General features: G+C 47.2%; 3 protein-coding genes across 3 annotated transcripts; 1 reads left to right on the top strand and 2 right to left on the bottom strand.

The window, feature by feature from the left end:
* The first annotated feature begins 1,005 nt into the window (after positions 1–1,005).
* LOC120668120 lies at positions 1,006–2,224 on the top strand. The gene is made up of 4 exons (XM_039948051.1): positions 1,006–1,145; positions 1,299–1,354; positions 1,441–1,669; positions 1,763–2,224. The coding sequence occupies exons 1-4, from the start codon at positions 1,064–1,066 to the stop codon at positions 2,047–2,049; spliced, it is 654 nt and encodes a 217-aa protein (XP_039803985.1). The 5' UTR covers positions 1,006–1,063; the 3' UTR covers positions 2,050–2,224.
* A 3,209-nt stretch (positions 2,225–5,433) lies between these two features.
* Positions 5,434–7,358, bottom strand: LOC120665770 (protein trichome birefringence-like 33). The gene is made up of 4 exons (XM_039945442.1): positions 7,059–7,358; positions 6,328–6,967; positions 6,086–6,250; positions 5,434–6,004 (listed from the first exon to the last, which is right to left on the bottom strand). Exons 1-4 carry the CDS (start codon positions 7,297–7,299, stop codon positions 5,659–5,661), a joined length of 1,392 nt encoding a protein of 463 aa, XP_039801376.1. The 5' UTR covers positions 7,300–7,358; the 3' UTR covers positions 5,434–5,658.
* A 5,739-nt stretch (positions 7,359–13,097) lies between these two features.
* LOC120665769 lies at positions 13,098–14,057 on the bottom strand. Its single transcript, XM_039945441.1, has one exon. The coding sequence runs from the start codon at positions 13,959–13,961 to the stop codon at positions 13,467–13,469; it is 495 nt and encodes a 164-aa protein (XP_039801375.1). The 5' UTR covers positions 13,962–14,057; the 3' UTR covers positions 13,098–13,466.
* Positions 14,058–20,671: the final 6,614 nt, after the last annotated feature.

The following is a 20,671-nucleotide window of genomic DNA, read 5'->3' as shown; positions in this document are numbered from 1 at the left end:
GACCCATAGCTTTAAGTCGTGCCTCCTAGCTAGCCTCCCTGAATTGCCTCCACTAAGATAATAAGCAATACTAGAGTTTTTAGATCAATCATTCTTTAAGATTTATGAGAGAAGATATATTGCATTTAAATAAGACACAATATTGACAAGTATTCCAGTTACCTTTCCTACACATACGAAGAAGGACATAATTTTCCAATATCAACAGTACCCAATACCCCTGAATCCTGATTATTGGCAGTGGTTGTCCAAGAAATGTTTCGTGCAAGCAAGCTTATAGCTGGGCACTTGATGATCAGATTGGTATAGCCCGTTACACCTGACTAAGATGCCAAGCCCGTTACACCTGACAAAGATGCCGGTACGAAAAATTTCAGCTAGTCCTAGCAACCAAGAAGATGTCAGTTTTGACTTGGCAATGCAAGAGTGGAAGGCAATACTACTCTTCCTTTTGGGCTACACTTTTCCTTTCCCTCCGGTGCATCAAAATCTTGGACAAAGCTTCGATTTGTTGAGATCCATTAACGGGACAAAGCCAAAATTTGAAATTTCAAATAAAATAAAGTGAGCATTTAATACGAATTTGCCTTTCCTAAAATTTTCTTTGGGCGTTCGAATCAAGGAGCTAATTCAGGGCTTCCAGGATAATATCTCACCACGACTAAACCATTTGTTTGCGCCAATCCTGTCTGTCCATTCAGATGTTGCATAATTTTGCAACAAAATATTCCTTCCTTAAAGTAGAGTTTTGCACAAGTTAACAACATGTGCAACAGTGCTCAAAGTTTTCTTTTGAGCAAATTATATTGCTCCAAGCCTCCAAGTTAGAGGATATAGGAAATTCTTCCAGAAAAGTTTAGCAAAGAGTGTACAATTGAGCTTCGTCCTTTGGAGTATGAGTAGGACTAGGTCGGTAAAAATCTTTCTATTCGCAAGATCAACACGCATGCATGCTCAAATGGCCATATATAATCGATCAACACAGGCTAATTCAGAGGCATTAGCAAGCCTAACAAATTATTAGCTCTCCTCATCAGCTCATCATCAGCCTCCTGTCAGAGCAATGGCCTCTCAAAGAAGAGCTAGCCTGCTATTAGCCTCACTAGCCTTTGCCATTTGCATGTTGATGCCCTGCTGCTCCTCCAGTGAGTAGATCTAATCGTAGTTTTCTGTTTCAGTTATACATTTCATTGTCTGAAAATTTTCCTGGATACTGATGTAAAAGTCTGAAACACACCACACCCCTGGAAATCTGAAGAAGGTCTGATGAAACCTCTTCTCTCCATCTATCTTTGCAGGCAAAGAGGCCATGGAATTGTTCGAGAGAGCGTGCCACTGCTTCGACGACCCCAATGTAAGACATGCATCAGCGCCTGAGCTGAGCTCGACGCTAAACAGCGACAGAGAAATGAATTTTCTTGCACGGCGATGCGTTGGCAGATCTACGGGCAGTGCGCGGCGGAGCTGAGGCTGAACGCGGAGGGCGCGTTCCACGTGCAGAGGGACGAGGTCGACGAGTACTGCGGCGGGCCCTGCCTGGAGGAGACGAAGCTGGCGCTGCAGTGCGTGGAGGAGGTGGCCGCCGAGAGCTTCCGGTTCTCCAACGGCGCGTCGGTGCTGGCGGTGAGGCAGGCGCTGGGCACCGGCTGCGGCTACGGCCCCGACAGAGGTGGGCACGCTCGTCGCTGTCGCTCCTGCTCCCGCACACCCGGCCGGCTGCTGACCACGCTCTCTCCAATCTCCATTATTCCGTCGAGCGCAGGAACCTTTGAGATCCGCGAGCGCAAGGACTGCGTCGGCGGCGCCGACGAGTACTACTACCACAAGCCCCGCGACCACGCGCAGCAGAAGCCGGCCGCCGGCGGCAGGTTCTACGGCGAGGAGGAGGGCCAGCAGCCGTACGAGCAGGGCGCCGGGTACGGCAAGGGCGAGGGCGAGGAGCACTGCTACGGGTACGGGGGCGCCGGCAGGCTGGCAGAGCACCGCGGGCTCCTGCCGACGACGGTGCCGGTGCTCGTCGCCTCTGCGGCGCTGCTCCTCAAACTCTAGTTTCAGTTTGTACTACTGCCACACCTGCCAGGGAGTTAGATCGTGTTTGTTTGTATGATGCTTTGACCTTCTTTCTTGTTCGTTTTTTTATTTGCTCGTCTTTTTGCACACCAATATAATCCGATCTGTAGCACACATCTTTTAATATTTTTTTATTTACAGGTTTTCGATCTAATATTATACTACTATACTCCGCTCGTTTCACTACGTTCACTGTGGGAAAACTGTAGTTTGCCGAGTGCCAAGCCGAGTGCTATCCTTGAGGCACTCTGCAAACAATCTATTTGTCAAGTATTAAGAAAAAAACACTCGGCAAATAAAGTTGCTTGCCGAGTGCCTAGAGGATGGCACTCGAAAAAGAGGTGTTTGCCGAGTGCCAAGGGGTGGGCACTCGGCAAACAACTCATTCTTGAATTTTTTAAAAATTTTAAAAATAGCAAATAAAATCTAAAATTATGATATTTGGCAGGATGTTATAATATCATATGTATAGGTTGTGGGAAAAAATTGAGGAGGTTTCACACACTTTGTCACATACGTTGCTTACAAACCGAAACATCTCCGAAAAAAATCATAGAGTTGAGAAGGATCCGATAAAATTTGAAGTCAAATTGTTGTTTGAGTTCAAAATTTTTTGTATAGGCAATTGACAACATAAATTGCTTAATGTGAAATTTTGGTAATTTTTTGGTCAATTTGGTATTTTTATTTTTTTTACTTAATTTCTTTGCCGAGTGTATTTTATTTGGCACTAGTGAAGTCTCTCTTTGCCGAGTGCCGTAATGATACACTCGGCAAAGCCTCTCGGATAAATTTTGAATTGAAGTTTTGGAGTGTTTCAAATGACATCGGATGAAGAAACTCACAACATCAAAGTTGTAGATCTCAGAAAGTTAAGAAATTTTGTAGTTCACAACTTTTTTATTTGAATTCATTTAGGATTTTGAATATGTGTTTGAATTTCTCAAATTTGAAATTCAAATTTTGCAAACAACCTCGGATCAAAAAATTTACAACATAAAAGTTGTAGATCTCGAAAAGTTATAAAAATTTGTAGTTCAATTTTTTTATTTGAATTTGTTAGGGCCTCAAACAAACAATGTAATCTCGAGTTAGTATAATATGTAGAGAATCAAAACGGAATCTAGACGCAGGTGATGGAGGGGTGGAGTGATAGAGGAGGCTACGTACGAAGCAAGAGGTAACGAGTTCGAATCACGGCAACTGCGTAGCGGTGCGAAATATGTAGAGAATCAAAACAGAATCACACAGCTCATGGAGGGGTGGAGTGGTAGAGGATGCTACGCGCGAAGCAAGAGGTCACGGGTTCGAATCACTATGGAGGGGTGGAGTGGTAGAGGATGCTACGCGCGAAGCAAGAGATCACGAGTTCGAATCACGGCAACCGCGTAGCGGCGCGAAATAATACCGGGACTTGGTGTGGTTCCCGGGATAAAATATTTTTTCTATTTTAAACGCCGTTTTTCTGGTCCGATCCAAAAATTTCGCCGAGTGCCTTTCGTCTCACGGCAAAGGCTCGGCAAAGATGGCTTCGCCGTTATATTTTTTTTGCCGTGTCCGGTTTGCCGCACTCGGCAAAAGTGCGCCAGTCCGGTAGTGGTTTGTCAATTCATTGCATTGACAATATATTTATGCATGTGCAATGTTTTGCACACTATATGCTTGGACCGATGATCCAAATGGTGGTGAAAGACGAGTTGAGACTTGACCGAGGGACAAGTGTGGCCAGGTGAAGTTAGGGCATGCACAATAGTACTCCCCCCATTCACTTTTGATAGATATATTTCAAAAACTCAAATGTTCATAAATGATAGTTATATTTGCTATTGGCATGGGATGTGGCAATAAATAGCACTAATAACGAGGAGTTTCCAGTTAAAAGCATTGGAGGACCAACAAAAAAGTCCGTGTTGCATTTATTATATGATAAGTAAGGTTATTTTTCTTGGTCATTGTGTCAAAGTGAAATATAGCTATCAAAAGTGAATAGAGGGAGTAATAGTTTAGGTAGTTGTTGTCTATTATTTAACATACACGGATAGTTTTACAATAGTTTAGGCAACTGTTGTCTGTTTAGCTATCTATATGATATTTAATACGTACTCTAATTGATATTATTTTGTATGGGAGCACGTGAGCAGTAGACTGAGATAGTAGATAACAACAAACTCTATTATTTAACATCAACAGCTCCAACTTCACATTTCAGGATGAGTCCCTGCACGCCAGGGGCCGCCAAAAGATGAAGGGCGAACACCGAAGACAACAATCATCGGGGCCATGACGACATCCAGGTGCGACGCCTTCAGGAAGAGTACGACGCTGAAAACGCTGCCATCGCACGTCCAAGAAAGGACAGAGTTTTCACCCCTAAAGGAAGACAGGAGATGGGAGGAAGCATGACGCCCCTAACGGGGAATCGGCGGGCGTCGCCGTCATCAAGGCTTTCGCCCAAAGATACCTCCCCTTCCCCTTTCGCACAAACGCCAGGCCCCGAAGACCCACTCGCCAGCCAGACAGTCGTCAAAAGTCGCGCCCTGCGCCTCCGAAAAGGCATCGACGCGCCAGCTGCACATGGCAACCACCCAATTGTGTCGACTGCCATCCCACCGGACGAGTAGCCCATGACCCCCCCTGACGCTGCCCCATGCGCCTCCCGTGCACGACTGCCTCCCGCATGCACGCCTGAACGCACTGGCGACACGGCCTGCGCGTGCCTATGCCCCCTTGCGCGCGTGTGCACGTCGGCACCACCGCGAGCTCACCTCCCGCCGCCCACACGCACCCGTCAACTCCTCCGCGGGCTAAGGTGCCGCCCGCCAATCGAGCGCCCGCCCGCACACGCACTAATGCTGCATTCCGGCGCAGATCCACCACGAGGGCCACCGGATCCGACCGCGGAAGGCCAGGATCTGGCCTCGCCGGTGCCGTCGCCGCCCGCCCAATGCGGCCCCCTTTGTCTCCCGGAGCGACCACGCCCCCGCTGCCGTCCTCGCGAGCCACGCGTGCTTCCGGCGACCAGCTTCGGCGGTGGGGGTAGGGAGGAAGGGACTGTGGTGGCGGCGGCGGTGCCGACGCGGGGGGAGGGGTGGTGGGGGGGGGGCAACTGGCCTCCTAAACTGTTGTCTAACTGACGCGGGGCGACACGGCTGTTGTCTAACTATTGTACATATCCGGGCGATTGGCAAAATGACACCGGTCTCCAGCTAGCTTCTTTGTTGTAACATCTCAGTACCCGTATCATATATAGACAAAAACGACAGTCAGTGTTTACCACCAAATTAAGGGTGTGTTTAGTTGGTGAAAAAATTTGGGTTTTGGCACCGTAGCATATTTCGTTGTTACTTGACAAATAGTGTCCAATTAGTTATTTTACTATTGCATTTAATACTTCATGTATATGTCCGAAAATTCGATGTGACGAGTACTGTGTAAACTTTTTTGCAAAATAAACGGTTCCTAAAGCTAACCTAGCTATTATCTCTTGGTGCTGCTCCTCCCTTCTTCTTATGCTGATCGAGCTGTAATGGTGGGCCATTTACTCAATTACAACAGGCTGACACGACAATAGTAACTTCATGACGGCGATCAAGGGTAGAAGAGCTTGGAGTAGAGGAGCTCGTTCCACGTATCCTGGAGGCCCGGGAGGCACCAGTGGACGCAGTCGGCGTACGTCTTGGGGTCCGCCAGCTGCTCCGCCGTGGGCTGGCTCCACTGCCGCTTGTAGATGGAGGTGTGCGCGTCCTTGCGGTACATGGACAGCTGCGTCACGTTGAGGAAGGTCAGCGGCACGTCGGCGCCGTCGCCGTCCAGGATCTCCCGGATCACCCGCATCACGCTCCGCCGCCCGTCCGAGCCCCAGTACCCGGCCTCCGAGATCATCGCCGTCTCGTTGTAGCAGTTGCCTCCCGCCGCGTCGCCCCAGTCCTGGCTCCTGCACGTTCGTTCGTTCGTTCTACCTGTGTGAGCATCAGCCGTGCATGTGTGTTCTGTTCATCGATCGATCGGTTCTTACTTCTGGTGCGTGGGCGACATGCTGGTGAAGAAGACCCTGGTGGTGTTCAGGTCCATGTTGTCCCTGACCCACTGCAGCATGTCCCGGAACGCCATCCCGTACGCCTCCTCCGTCGACACCCAGCTCACCGCCCCCTCCGTCCCGGCGCTCTCCCACGGCCCGTTCCTTCAATGGAATTCATCAATGGAAGCATTGCATACGTGTACGCTGAGCAATTCAATGGAAGCAAAGCAAGCGCGTACAAGATCCTGAAGCGCAGGCCGGTGCACCACCAGAGGTAGGTGTTGAAGACGACGACGTCGGCGCCCCTCCAGTGGCGGCCGTGGTAGTCGATGGAGCCGCGCCGCACCATGCGCTCGGAGATCCGGTGCGCGGCGGCGTCGTCCGAGTTGGACTCGAGCAGGAACGGCGCCCAGTAGAACTCCACCGTCGCGTTGTAGCCCCCGCCGGCGGCGAACACCGTGTGCTGCTGGTCCGGCGACATCCGGAGCGACGAGCCGCCGCCGCCCGGGATGGCGGAGTGGAGCAGGCACACCATGGACGCGAACTGCCCGCGGCCCAGGGAGTCGCCCACGAACAGCATCCGCTTGCCGCGCAGCGCCTCCAGCACCCGGGCGGCGTCGAACGCCGGCAGCGCGCAGCCGTGCGGCTGCCAGCGCCACCGCTGGTACGCGGCGTCCGGCCGCCCGTGCGCCTGGCAGGTCAGCTGCGGGTGGATGTAGGGGCAGTCCTCCTCCCGGTACAGCGGGTAGCGCGACGCGTCGTCGCGCACCCAGCGCCCGGAGAACACGTCGCACTCCTCGTCCTCGTCGTCGTCGTTCAGCGCGAACGCCAGACGCCCCTGCCACTTCCTCTTCGTCTTCGTCTTCCCCTCGGCCGCCTCTGATCATGTGACGTCACGCCAGCTCTGTTAGCACTAACTCTTGGCCGGCGATTGCCGATTGGGAGCTGTTCTGGAAGTTTTGATGCTTACCGGGTGGTGGCGCTGCCGGATGCTCATCGCCACCATTGTTCCTGCTGCTGCTGTTGACGACGAGCTGTGATGCTACTTGCGCTTGCCGGCCGAGGAGCTCCTTGAGGTCCTCGCCGTAGAGGAAGGAGAAGCAAAGTAGGAAGAGTGCCAATGCGAGTAGCAGCGGCGAAAAGCGCGCCTTCTTTGCGATCGATGAGCAGAACGAGGAGGTGGAGGACGAGGAGCTCAGTGGCGCCTTCATCGCTGATCGATCGGTGATCTCTTTGCTTTCAAACTTGAGCGTGGTGTTTGTGGCAGAGATTCTGGTTGGGCAATATAGAGGGCTGGATTAGTTGCCAGCATGGTGTTCTTAAATCTTAACACGTTCTGCTGTCGCTGTCTGAAGAGAGTGATATGAAATTTAGAATGGCCCGAAAACAAACAAACAAACAAACGGTTCGTGCAGGACGGCTTGCCCTGGAGGTATGTGAGTTGGATTGTGATCAGTGTCCGGAAGTGTCAGATCCTGACCATTGGCAGCTTAGGAACATTTGAGCACAGTTTTAAAGGAAAATATTTTGGCCTGTTTTATCAAATCGAACATGTTGGCAACAAATCGAATATGTTGGCCTGTTTTATCAGTAATCCTTCTGCATCTTTACCTATGTACTAATAGGCTACTAGCTTGCATGCATGTCTGCGTGATGTAGTAGTTAAATCAAATCTGAACAACCAACGCAGGACTTCTCAGGACAATTTATTTTTCATCAGTTTAGTTATTCTGCGGAAAACGGAATGAAGTAATCTTCAGACATTTTTTTTACCTTCATGTATAAGAGAAGTAGTGGATTCATCGCATCCATCCAAATGCAAATGCAAAGGATTCATCGCATTAAAAAAAAAATCAAGAATCTAAAAGTCCATTATACATTTCCAGTAGATCACACCAAAATGCTTGTTGAGTGTAGTTGGTGATTAACAAGATGGTAACACTAATAAACATTGTTTTTCTTGGATTCCAAGCCAAGGAACTGGAAACAGCTGCAACCATCGCATAATTCCGTTCCACAGGGACGTTATAAATGGCCATCAGATGGACTTGTAGGCCATGTCAGACAGAATATGATTGTTATGCGTGTTTGGTTGAAGCAAAAGCATCGTGGTAATTGCTAGTCTACTTCTTTCAAAAAAAAATTGCTACTCTATAATTTTCTGATAATTTTTTCTGAAGATTCTTTTCGTCTAGTGACACTTGAATAATACTCAAGTTAGTTAGGAGGGGATTAGAGGGATTGAGTGACTGATTGTCCACTGATGTGAAACTTTTGTTGCATTATATTGTTCTTCAAGGAACAGAGAGTGCACCTAACCGCATCATATAATGGAACGATTAATATGATCACAGCTGGGGATTATGTAATTAATGCCAGTTTCTGGGATCTAGACAGCAAAATGTCGACTAATTATCCATCAAGATCGACTTGATTATTCAGCAATTCCAATAATGTGAAAAGTCAGAATGATCAGATAACTTTATCATGTCCATTCTTTCTGTCAGTATAATGGACTGATGAGCTATGAGTGAAGTTGTTGTCGCTTCATATTTTTGTCACTTGGTTATACTTAAATATGTAGTAGCTCCCTGTGATTTTTGTCACTAAATCTTGTCACTTTTTTGTCAGTAAATGAACTCCTTGATTTCATTCAACTCGGTATCATCGATGTCGTTATTAAAGTATGATCAGTACAAGAACATCAACAATTTTATTTGTGACAGGCGTTGGATTAGGTGACTGATACGCCTTCAGACTTCAGAGCTGGAGGAGACGAAAGCAACTATCTCTTTCAGAGGAGGAAACCTAGGAGTATATGAGATACGCCAAGTCTGGAAGACATGGTCTCAATCAGCACTCCACAATACACCTTCGGTAGATGGGAAACCGGGCGTTGGGTTGCTTTCCACAATATTCATGTGAGTATCTTCAGCTTTATCCACCGCGGATAGCAGCTTGGTCTCAACCACCAGAGACGACTTTGCCCTGAAAATGTGTGGTGGATTGATGCATCCTAGCAGACATCCTCGCTATAATTTCTTACAAAATCCCTGCAAAAACATGTTTGTGTGGTTCATATATATAAGACACTAGCGATATTCCCTTTCAGAGTATTTAGTACAAAAAATAAATGTTAGAAGAGAGGTGTGGTGGTGGCTTGCTGTTGGCTCTGGGGTTACTTTTCTGCCCTGGCCTCCGTATGAGCTTGTTGGTTCCCCTAGTTGCCTGGGAGACGTCGCCCGTCGGCAGATTGGCAAAGGTCTCCGTTGCCGTAAGGCACCAACCCAAAGGAATGGAGGGTTCAGGCATTCAGCAGTGGAGAATCCACCAGCTCGCCGTGGTTATATATGGCCATGCAGCCCGAGCCCGTTAGCCCGGCCCGAGGCCCGTTTTTTTTGCCCGGCCCAAGCACGGCTCGGCCCTGTGACCTACGGGCACGGGCTGGCACGGCCCGGGGAAGCAGGCTGTGCCTGGGCCACACCCTAAGCACGTGGGCCGGCACGAGCACGGCCCGATCCAGTGGCTCTCCCCTTCCCCCGCCGGCCCAGCCCACCACCTCGCCTCGCCTCCACCGCCTCCTCCAGTCCTCCTACCGCGCCCGACCGCCCCCTTCCTCTCCGGCTCTCCCTCCTCCGGTCCTCCCCTTCTGCCGCTTCCACTGCCTCCTCCTACCGCGCCCGGCCGCCCCCTTCCTCTCCCTCCTCCGGTCCTCCCCTTCCACCGCTTCCACCGCCTCCTACCGCGCCCGTCCGCCCCCTTCCGCTCCCTCATCCGGTCCTCCCCTTCCGGCTTCCGCCACCGCGCGGTCCGCGCCAACACCGTCGCCGGACTCGCCGCTGAAGCCGCCGCGGACGTTGGAGGCGGTGCGAAGGAGCCGCCGCGGACGCTGGAGGCGGTGCGAAGGAGCCGCCGCGGATGCTGTTCCTCCTACTCTCCCTGCCTCCCTCCCCGCCTCTTGCTCTCCCTGGGCGGATCCGCCGGCGACTTCGGAGCTCGGCACGGCGGCGGCACGCCGTGCTTTCGGGCCGGCCCGACGGCCCACAGGTTGTGCCTTGGGCCGACGGCCAGGCACGAGCACGCCGGCGGCACGGCACGGCCGGCACGGCGGCACGGTGGTGGCACGATGAGGACCGGCACGGCACGGCACGACGTCATGCCGGGCCGGGCCGGGCTGGCCCGTTGGCCATCTATAGCTGTGGTCGTGGCGGCACAGACCCAGAACTAAACAAGACAAACTTGTCTTGGGACCATCGCGCCCTGGAAAACAGTCTTCCCATAATCCATGTAAAATTTTCAAGACACTGCTCTTAGGAGTGCAACCAATGCAATGTCTTTGCCACCACCATGCATTTGCCCATATCAATCCAACACCGCCTTGACCATAATCTTGGGCAATGCCAATGAGCAATCTTTTCTTTATACAAAGTCTATCAGAGTTGAAAGGTGATACGAAGATTTTGTTAGGTTGAAATTTGTATATGCCAGGTCAAGGTTAACTTTTTAGAAAGTCGCACTTAAATTTAGTCTTTTTTTTGTTTTGTTCTACAGATAGTAAGCTTTTCTCCAAAATTATGGAGAATTGAAGACTGAAGCTACGATGCTAGGCTGAGCCCGTCCCTGCGCTACAGTTTGGTGCCCCTTGTATCCTGCCATCGTAAGGGGTCCCTAGCAATGGCAAGTTGGCAAAACAAGGGACAGATGGCCGCGTTGATGGCCAGGGTGCGGCAAAACCGAACACGACGAGCTTCTGTTTGGACCACCGTATCAATACCTTGGGCCCGTCTAGCAGTCTTCCAGTGCTTCTTAGTCTAAGAATGACCTATATACGTACAAAAGCAGCTTGGTACCACTACGACCAGGCCACGGACAGTCATGATCTTACCTGAAGAACTCGTACAAAAAAGTGTTGTTTGTCGAGGGATACCATACCAAGAAAAGTGTTCGGTCTGAAAATGCATCTGTGTTTTCACCTCATTTTCGATGCCTATGATTCGAACATACTCCCATCCTTATGTTCCCTTCATTCGAATGTAAATAAATCACCGTTATTAACAGTTATATAAATACTATATATAATTCCTTTTCTCCTTTACATATATCGATACGGAAACTACAATAATGGCCTTGTTTGGCATGCTAGACTGCGTTAGGAATAGTAACATTTGACCGTTAATTACGGTGTCAAACAAAACCAGTTTACAAAATCAACTTCAAAACCCCCGTGCTAGTGACCCTGAAGAATCTAATGAGGCCGTCCACCGCGCGATTAGAGAATAATTACTGTAGCATCACTGTAACAAATCATCGATTAATTGCCGTCATTAGATTCATCGCGAAAAATTACACCCATTCCTGAAAATTTTTTGCAAATAAACTTCATTTAATACACTATGCATGCGAGATTCTCTTTTCGAGAAACGTGCGCGCTAAAATTTTAGCGTGATCCGAACAACGCCACGCCAATATAAGTATGCACACGGACTTGCATAACAAACCATGCACATGCATGAATCATGTAGTATGTCAGGTGCATTCACCTTCACTTCCACTTCTGGACCAAAGAAAACGACAGGCAGTCAAAGATTCCATTCCACCATTCAGTAACCAGAGTATTATGCAAGCATGACATATGAGTTTAAGTGCCTCTGCTGACACTACGTGCCTGCTCTGCACACACAACCATTCAACATCGCTGCTGGTACCACAGATGCAGTGTCCCAGCTGCATCAATTCAATTCCTCCAGGACTCCGTCATGGAACTAGTTTTCTCAACTGGCATATGAGAGCTACTGTTCACTCAAGATTCAGCAAGCAATCATGCAACTGTGAAGTATGAAACATACAGCATCAAGAAGGAAACAAAATGGGATATTGAGTGGCTGGCATCTCCCCTGGCAACAGCTAAATCAGTACCTCATGTGTGTCCCTCGAAAGCAATAGCTAAATCTGCAGTCTTATTTAACAAAAGCACTCATGTAGGGACATTTCGTCCCCACCTACAGATCGATGCCAAGGACTTCAACAGAGGAGCCTGAACATGCAAAGTTCATCATGGTTTCTGGTAAAGCGGGCGAGACAAGAACTGAGGCTTGACATGCTACATTATTATGTATTTATGCTCGACAATGACAGTTTAAGAGTACAACTATACAGGAATTTCCACCCATACAAGCTAGATAATTCATTAGTGCCTATGCAAGTGCACAAATCAAAAGATAAATGCACAAGTGTGCCAAGACATCATGCAAAGATTTAAAAGAGGTTGCTATGATCACATGGAAGGTGATGATGCCAAGAAATCTATCAATCACCAGCTTGATTGTGTTAATATGATAGGGACTAAAGGTGGGATATGACCATTTCTTTAAACCTACCAATCACTGGCTGGATTATGTTCAAATGAAATGGACAGATGAAAGGAAGTTTAGTGAGCTAAACCATATCACACGCAGACCAAACTCAGCGATGACACAAAGGAAGAGTTGTCAGGATGTCACCACTCACCACAACCACTGGATAGCTTTTCTATATTTGCGAAAATATTCTGGTGAAAGATGACTGCTTCTGACTGACAATACGTATTAGATATCTGTAACAGATGGTTAGTGACCAGTCCTAAAAAAAAACAATTTTGAACTAAGCTGTGGTGATGTCAAATATTAATGTCTTCCTTTTTTTTCCTTTTGAGTTAAGTTAATCAATGTACCTAATACGCACTTGTTAAAAAATTCTATCAAAACTTGATATCGTCCTAGCAGAGCACCAACTTGCACGGCCATTAGTACAACACACCTGACTCATCATTCAAGCCAGAAGATAACAATGTGGTACAGTTAGCAATTTATAACTGATTCTTAAGGTGTGTCAAAAATCAAACTCAAAGAATAAGCAATAGAAATGATGGACAAAGATCATCTCCAAAAACATGTCATAAATTTCTGGCTCTCCTATCAACACAAACCAATCTCCAGGCTCAGTAACAAGTAAGACAAATAAAACATGGTGGTAATATCAAATTCCATATTATTTCATTTAATTAGTAACAAACATAGGCAACACTACTATCCATTATAGCCACCACCCAACAGCACTGACAGATGAATCTACATACTGACGAAAGTGTGCGCAACACCAACAGTGTCATAAACTTTGCATTGCATCCGCCGCAGAATAGCTTATGATATAAACTCACAATCTCAAATCCATTTCCAATTAGTAGTCGAACAGATAGATAGACAGACAACAACTGGAGCATTACCTTCCAAAAAAAGGAGGAAAAAAAAACTAAATCGTAAACATTGCAAGAACTCTGGTTCCTTTCTTGGGGGCCCTGCCACTGTCCAAGAAGGAGAGCCAGCCAGACAGCTATCAGAGGTTACCATCCGTGGTGGAAGATCTCGGAGCACTTGCCCTTGAACCACCGGAGCCCCCGCCGCAGCGACGCCTTCACCTTGCCCTCCACCGAGTAGGCCTTGTAGCTGGCCACCCTTCGACGCCGCTTCATCTCCGGGTCGCTGAGGCACCACATGCTGGCTCCGCCCCCTCCGCCTTTCCTGCCCGCGCCGCCTCCGCCTCCCCCCATGCGCCCCTCCTTCCACCCAGGCGGCGGGGGCAGCGCCAGCGTGTGTCCCGGCGGAGGTGGAAGGTGCGGCAGAGGCGCCGTGGTGTAGATCTCGATCCGGCGGTCGCCGCCGGGGCCGGCGCCAGGGAAAGCGTCGTTCTTGGCGAAGGCTGGGGAGAAGTAGCCGTTGTTGGAGTGCGGGGAGGCCGAGGAGGAGAAGTAGCCGCTGGCCTGCGTGAAGGCCGGGTCCGGCGCGGAGGACGGCGGCGAGCGGAGGTCGCCCCGGTAGGGACGGTGGTAGTCACCCATGGGCGGTGGTGGGAGGCGGAGGAGGGAGGGCGGAGAGGAGATGGGTAGGAAAAGCACGGGAGATTCGGGCAACAGTGGTTCGGTTTTTGTTGGTGGACGGTGGGACCCACCGGTGGAGAGTGAGGAAAGGGCAAAGCGGGGAATTAAAGTAGAGCACGGGGTGAAAGAAAGGGATCTTTGCTTATGGGCTTTGTTCGTAGGAATCGAATTAGGTCCAAATACAATGGCTTGGAGAGGTATGGAACTATGACTTTGTTTGTTTTCCTAGAATTCTAGGAATAGTAATAATTTGATCGCTAATTACAGTGTCAAACAAAATCAGTTTATAAAATCAATTTGAGATGCCCCGCACTAGAAACCTGAAGAATTTAATGAGGTCTTTGACCACGCGATTGGAGGATGGTTACTGTAGCATCAATGTACATAATTATCAATTAATTACCATCATTAGATTCGTCGCGAAAAATTACACTCATTTTTAAAAATATTTTGCAAATAGATTTTATTTAGCCCGCGTGCACTAAAATACCCATTCTAGAATCCTATAACGGGAACCAAACGGGGCCTATGGATTGAACTCTACTGTTTTCAAACTTTTTTTTTGTGCAACAACATATTAGAAATGCAAAGCATAGGGAATTGCGTGGATTTCATCGTGCAAGAAGAAAATCCTATTTGGAGTCCAAAAGGGCTAGGTTGACAAGTCTAATGGTACCAGGCTGATCAGATGAGTATAGATGGCCAAACGTGCAGCCTGACCCGATCCGACACTAATACTACTCGGTACTACACTACTCGGCACTAAATTTTAGTTGTGTCGTGCCGTGCCGGCACTGCATGCTGGCCACTCGCCCCAGGCACTGCACTATAGACACTTAACTGTGCCGTGTCGTGCCGGCGGCACGGTCAGCATGCCGTGTTACTGCTGTCAGACCCGGGGCAGCGGGACTGCTCATAGGCATAGAATGTTCTAGAGTAAGAGGATAACACATGGATGTACCTTATCTCTTTTGTAACAACCCGAATAGGTACAGAACTAGCTGCAGTACAAGGAAACTACCCGACCGGGTTGTAGTAGGACTCCAACAGTACTCGGCTAGGACTTTCCATGTAACCATGTCCCCCTAGAGTATATAAGGGCGGGCAGGGACCCCCCTCGAAATACATCAACACCTAAGGCAATACAAACAACCACACAAGACGTAGGGTATTACGCACCTCGCGGCCCGAACCTGTTTAAATCCTTGTGTTCCTTGCACCATCGAGTTCCAGAGCTAGTCGATCCCTTGCCTACAATCCTACTGTTAAGGGTATCCCTGAGCAGACTTGGCGGCTAAACACCGACAACTGTCGGCCCAAGAACTACCACCACAAAAAGGCTCAAAACACTCAAAATTCGGGTTTGGGGACGGATTCAAGGAGACCGGAGATGGGAGAGGAGGATGGACTAGAAGGAGAAAAAGTCTTGCGGTAGTGCCGTGCCGGGCCGACGGTGGAGCGTGAGAGGCGAGAGGTGAGTGAGAGGCAAGAGGTGAGCGCGAGAGGCAGCCGGATGAGGTGAGGGAGTGGAGTGAGTGTTTGGTTGAATTTGGAAGAGGCGAGAGACGTCGCCCGCGGCATATATACGCCGACCACTGTGACGAGCTTTAAGTGGGCTCCCAGTTCAATAATTTTGTAAAGCTAACGGCTAGTAGATCAGATTTAACGGCTAGTAGATCAGACCTAATGGCTAGTATCAGATAGGTACCGTACCAGACCTGTGCCGGTCCATTATCCGTGTCGTGCCATGCCAACACTGCGTGCTGGGGTTACGGCCCACGCACTACACTACGTCGTTTTTCATGCCATCTATCTGACACGACCCATTTAGCCAACTATACGGACGAGTCTTTTCTAACTCTTCTCCTGCTCAATTTTCTCATGCAGGTCTTTCCCGATGCTCTTGGTCCAGTTGTATGTTCGTATTTCCTATAAATTTATAATATAGTTCAAAATATATAAAATATGCAAATATAGAGTTATTTTAGTCATCAAGCTTCGGTGGCCGAGTTGGAGGGTGCACTGCCCTTAGGTGCTGGCGCCGGTGACTGCAGCGACGGCCTATCCCAGGCCGGAGTTGGTGGTCCACGTGACGTCAGATGTGGTTGCTCCTGTACCGCCGACTGCGCCATCCTCCCTTTCCTCTGGGATCGCACAGCCCTCCGTTGCCGAGGCGGGGCTACTGCCGCTAGATTTGCCAGTGGGTTGCGGGGCCAGGGGAAAGGACCCCCTCTTGGCGCCTACTTCGCAGGCGTCTGGAGGCACCGAGCTGCAGGTTGGCTCATCCTCGCCCCTAATCTCCGTCGAGCTTCAGGCCGGTACGAATCTTGTGTCTGCAGGGGAGGTTGTAGGGGTTGCTGTTGATGCCGCAGCACCAGCTGTGCCTTGTGTTCCACAAGAGCCTCCGGTGTCATCCGTGAAGCTGCCCACCAGGCCAAAGGCCAAGGGTGGAAATTAGGCTGTGAAGGTGACAGCGGATGAGGTTGGCAAGAAAAACAACATTCGTAGAAGCTCCCGATCCAAGGCAAAGGCTGATGATCACACTTTGGAGAAGACGGCGCGAATGGCTGCTGAAAGGAACCTTGAATCTCCAGGTAATTCTTTTACCACCTATTCTGATTCGTAGATTACTTCAAACCTTGGTAGGGTAGGCATCAATCTAGGATCTAGCGATGTTGTTGTGAAAGCTTCTGCTGTTGCTATCAAAAATCTAGAGGTTGATAAAATGGTAGTTGCTGCTAAAAACAAAAAAGGTAATTTAAATTCTAAGAAATTACTAGACGAAAGTGAAGATGAAAGGGATGCCAGAATTGATGCAGTTCTCAGCCATGTAGGTGGTGATCTAAATGAGAACTTGCAGGACCAGAAGTATGATCACATTATTGACCTATCTCCTGTCCATCAAAAGAAAAAGTCTAGCGCTGCCAAAAATCTTAAAACTGGCAAGATCCCTTAAAAGCCAAAAACCCCTTCTAAATCGTGATAAAATGAAAGGGGTCTTTTGGAATAGCAGAGGTCTTAAAGACTTGGCTAAACACAGATTTTTGGCAGATTTGGTTATGGATGAGCAAATTAATTTCATAGCTCTTTCCGAGACCAGTCGAGATGACTTCCCGGATCATATTCTAAAAAACCTTTGTGCCGGTCGAGATTTTCTTTGGCATAGTATGGCGCCACATGGTAGATCTGGGGGCATCTTGCTTGGAGTTGACTTGAATGTTTTTGATATTGGAGCCATTGTTGAGGGTGATTTTTATGTTAAATTTACCCTCAGATGCAAAAATGATGGCTTCAAATTTGTATTATATACGGTCTATGGACCAGCACAACATCAAAACAAACAAGCTTTTTTATCTAAACTAGCAAACACTTGCTCAAAGGAATCCCTCCCTTATCTAATTGGGGGTGATTTTAATATTATGAGAAGACTAGAGGATAAGAGTTCCGGAGTGTCTGACTTTAAATGGCCCAATTTGTTTAATGCTATGATTGAGTCTCTAAATCTCAAAGAAATTGTGATGTCAGGCCGCCAATATACTTGGGCAGGTCCTGGGGACAATCCAATTTTTGAGAAACTTGATAGAGTTTTGGCTAGCACAGATTGGGAGGATAAGTTCCCGCTGTCAACAGTTGAACCTAGAGACAGAGACATTTCTGACCATACCCCGCTGGTGTTAAACACGGGGCATCCACTCACCAAACTGACCAACGTCACTTTAAATTTGAAAGAGGCTGATTAATTCGGGATGGTTTCTATGATATGGTTGCAAAGATTTGGCAATCGGAAACCACTGGACGTACGCCCTTAGAGCGATGGCAGAATAAGTTACGTAGGCTTAGACAACATCTTAGAGGCTGGGCCAAACATACAGCAAGAATTTATAGGAAGGAGAAGAAGAAGCTCTTAGCGCTCTTAGAAAATCTTGATAAGAAGGCGGAGAGTGTTCCTCTTTCCAATCAGAAAATTATTTTTAAACATTTTCTTAAAGAGGGATTAGTTCTTCTTTTGAGAGAAGAAGAGATAAAATGATACGAGAGAGCCAAGATGAAAACTGTACTGGAGGGAGACAATAATACAAGAATCTTCCATCTAGTGGCAAATGGGAATCGAAAGCAATATATTTATAAACTTGAAAATGATCAAGGTGTTGTTGTTGGAGATGACCAGCTCAAAAGCCATATTACTCAGTTTTATAAGAACCTCTTTGGGATTCCAGATGTTTCGGAGATTACATTGATGGAAAATCAAATTTCAGATATTCCACAAGTATCTCAAGAGGAAAACGACGTGCTCGTTAGTGAGTTCACGGAAGATCAAGTAAGGGAGGCAGTGTTCCAGATGGAACATAATAAAGCCCCGGTTCCTGATGGTTTTCCAGCAGAATTTTACCAAGTTTTTTGGGGATTAATTAAGGACGACCTTATGGCTCTTTTCTCGAATTTCTTTAACGAGGATCTTAACCTCTTTAGTTTGAATTTTGGGATAATTACACTAATCCCTAAAACTCAGAAAGCTACTAAGATTCAACAATACAGACCGATTTGTGTTCTTAATGTCAGCTTTGAAATTTTTACCAAAGTTGGACAAATAGGTTGAATAAAGTAGCTCAGACAGTGGTTAGTCCTACGCAGATTGCCTTTATGCCAGGCAAGAATATCATGGAAGGAGTAGTAATTCTACATGAAACTATCCATGAACTTCATACAAAAAAGAGAGATGGGGTCATTCTTAAAATAGACTTTGAAAAGGCCTATGATAAAGTTAAATGGTCTTTCCTTCAACAAACTCTACGCATGAAAGGTTTCTCTCCTAAATGGTGTAGATGGATTGAAGGAATGGTGATCGGTGAGAGTGTGGGTATCAAGGTTAATGATGACATTGGTCCCTACTTGCAAACGAAACGAGGGCTCCGTCAAGGAGATCCAATGTCACCCATCTTATTTAACATCGTTGCTGATATGCTGGCTCTCCTAATTAAGAGAGCAAAAGCCGATGGTCAAATAAGAGGTGTCATCCCTCATCTTATAGATGATGGTCTGTCAATTCTACAATATGCTGATGACACCATCATTTTTATTGATCATGACTTAGAACAAGCAAAAAATCTCAAACTTTTGTTGTGTGCCTTCGAGCAATTATCTGGGTTAAAGATCAACTTCCACAAGAGTGAAATCTTCTGTTGCAGCTAAAGAGATGGAGGACTTTTATACCGATCTCTTTGGTTGCAATGCAGGGGAATACCCATTCAGGTATTTGGGAATTCCTATGAACCATAGACAACTCCTTAATTCGGAATGGAGTAAAGTTGAGGAGCGCTTTGAAAAAAAAACTCTCTTGTTGGAAAGCTAAGTACCTGACTTACGGTGGACGTCTAGTTTTACTAAATTCAGTACTTAGCAGCCTTCCCTTATTTATGATGTCCTTTTTTGAAATCTCCAAGGGGGTACTAAAAAATCTTGACCATTTCAGATCAAGATTTTTTTTGGCATGGTTCCTCAGAGAAACATAAATTTAGACTTGCAAAATGGGACATCTTTTGTCGCCCAAAGGATCAAGGGGGGCTAGGAATCTTAGATTTACAATTGCAGAATAAATGCTTATTGGCTAAGTGGTTGGTAAATTTGCTAAATACTACTGGCTTGTGGCAAACTTTACTTACTAATAAGTATCTAAGATCTAAGTTTCTCACTCAAGTGAAAGCCAAACCTTACTACTCCCATTTTTTGAGGGGGCTGATGAAGATTATAGATGAGGTGCTGGCGAATGGCTCCTTTATTATTAAAGATGGGTGCCAAACTAGATTCTGGGACGATACGTGGGCAAGTGACTTGTCATTCAAAGTTAAATATCCATCAATTTATAATATTGCTCGAGATCCACATGCTTCTGTGGCTTATGTTATGGCTTCGAGACCCCTCAATATTTCTTTTAGGAGGGCTTTGGTGGATAATAAACTTGTGGAATGGCAAAATCTAGTAGCACAGATCGTTAATGTTGAGTTGGTGGATGGGTCAGATACTTTTAGATGGAACTTGACCAAATTCGGGTTGTATACTGTTCGATCATATTATCTGCATCTTATTAATAACCAGCCACCTTTTCAACATAAGATGATCTGGAAACTAAAGATCTCTCTTAAGATTAAGATATTCCTTTGGTTTTTACAAAAGGGTGTGGTTTTAATAAAGGATAATCTCGCTAAGAAAAACTAGAAAGGGAGTAAAAAATACTGCGGATGTAACAGTAATGAGACTATCAAACATCTCTTTCTGGATTGCCCTTATGCGAGAATGGTTTGGAGGGTAATCTTTTTTTGCTACTGGTTTATCTCAACCTATTTCTATTCTCCATATGTTTGGTTCCTGGCTTTTTAATCAGAATAAAAAGATTAGAAATTTGATTTGGGTTGTGGTCGCTGTTGTCTGCTGGGCTATTTGGCGCTGTAGAAATGATATTATTTTTAACAAAATCAAAGTTGACTCGATTTTGCAAGTCTTCTTTAGGGGAACATACTGGTTACGTTTCTGGTCGCAGCTGCAGAGTGATGAGCAAGCCAAGAATATGCTCTCCTTGTTGAGTAAGAATATAGAGATGATTGCTTTGGAGCTTGCTAATGGAGGGTGGAAGCACATTTATCGTTTGCTTTAGTTCTTGTCTGTTTTTAGACTGG

The sequence above is a fragment of the Panicum virgatum genome, chromosome 3N, assembly GCF_016808335.1.
Source record: "Panicum virgatum strain AP13 chromosome 3N, P.virgatum_v5, whole genome shotgun sequence".
NCBI classification, from domain to species: Eukaryota; Viridiplantae; Streptophyta; class Magnoliopsida; order Poales; family Poaceae; genus Panicum; species Panicum virgatum.
This window is presented reverse-complemented; position numbering and strand designations above follow the sequence as displayed.

Excerpts from the sequence above, each read along its gene's own strand:
- LOC120668120 (XM_039948051.1), top strand. The coding sequence starts at position 1,064 with ATGGCCTCTCAAAGAAGAGCTAGCCTGCTATTAGCCTCACTAGCCTTT. Across the intron at positions 1,146-1,298 it reads GATGCCCTGCTGCTCCTCCA|GCAAAGAGGCCATGGAATTG; the intron begins GTGAGTAGATCT and ends CTATCTTTGCAG. Across the intron at positions 1,670-1,762 it reads CGGCTACGGCCCCGACAGAG|GAACCTTTGAGATCCGCGAG; the intron begins GTGGGCACGCTC and ends CGTCGAGCGCAG.
- LOC120665769 (XM_039945441.1), bottom strand. The coding sequence starts at position 13,961 with ATGGGTGACTACCACCGTCCCTACCGGGGCGACCTCCGCTCGCCGCCG.
- LOC120665770 (XM_039945442.1), bottom strand. The coding sequence starts at position 7,299 with ATGAAGGCGCCACTGAGCTCCTCGTCCTCCACCTCCTCGTTCTGCTCA. Across the intron at positions 6,968-7,058 it reads TCCGGCAGCGCCACCACCCG|AGGCGGCCGAGGGGAAGACG; the intron begins GTAAGCATCAAA and ends TCACATGATCAG. Across the intron at positions 6,005-6,085 it reads ATGTCGCCCACGCACCAGAA|GAGCCAGGACTGGGGCGACG; the intron begins GTAAGAACCGAT and ends ACGAACGTGCAG.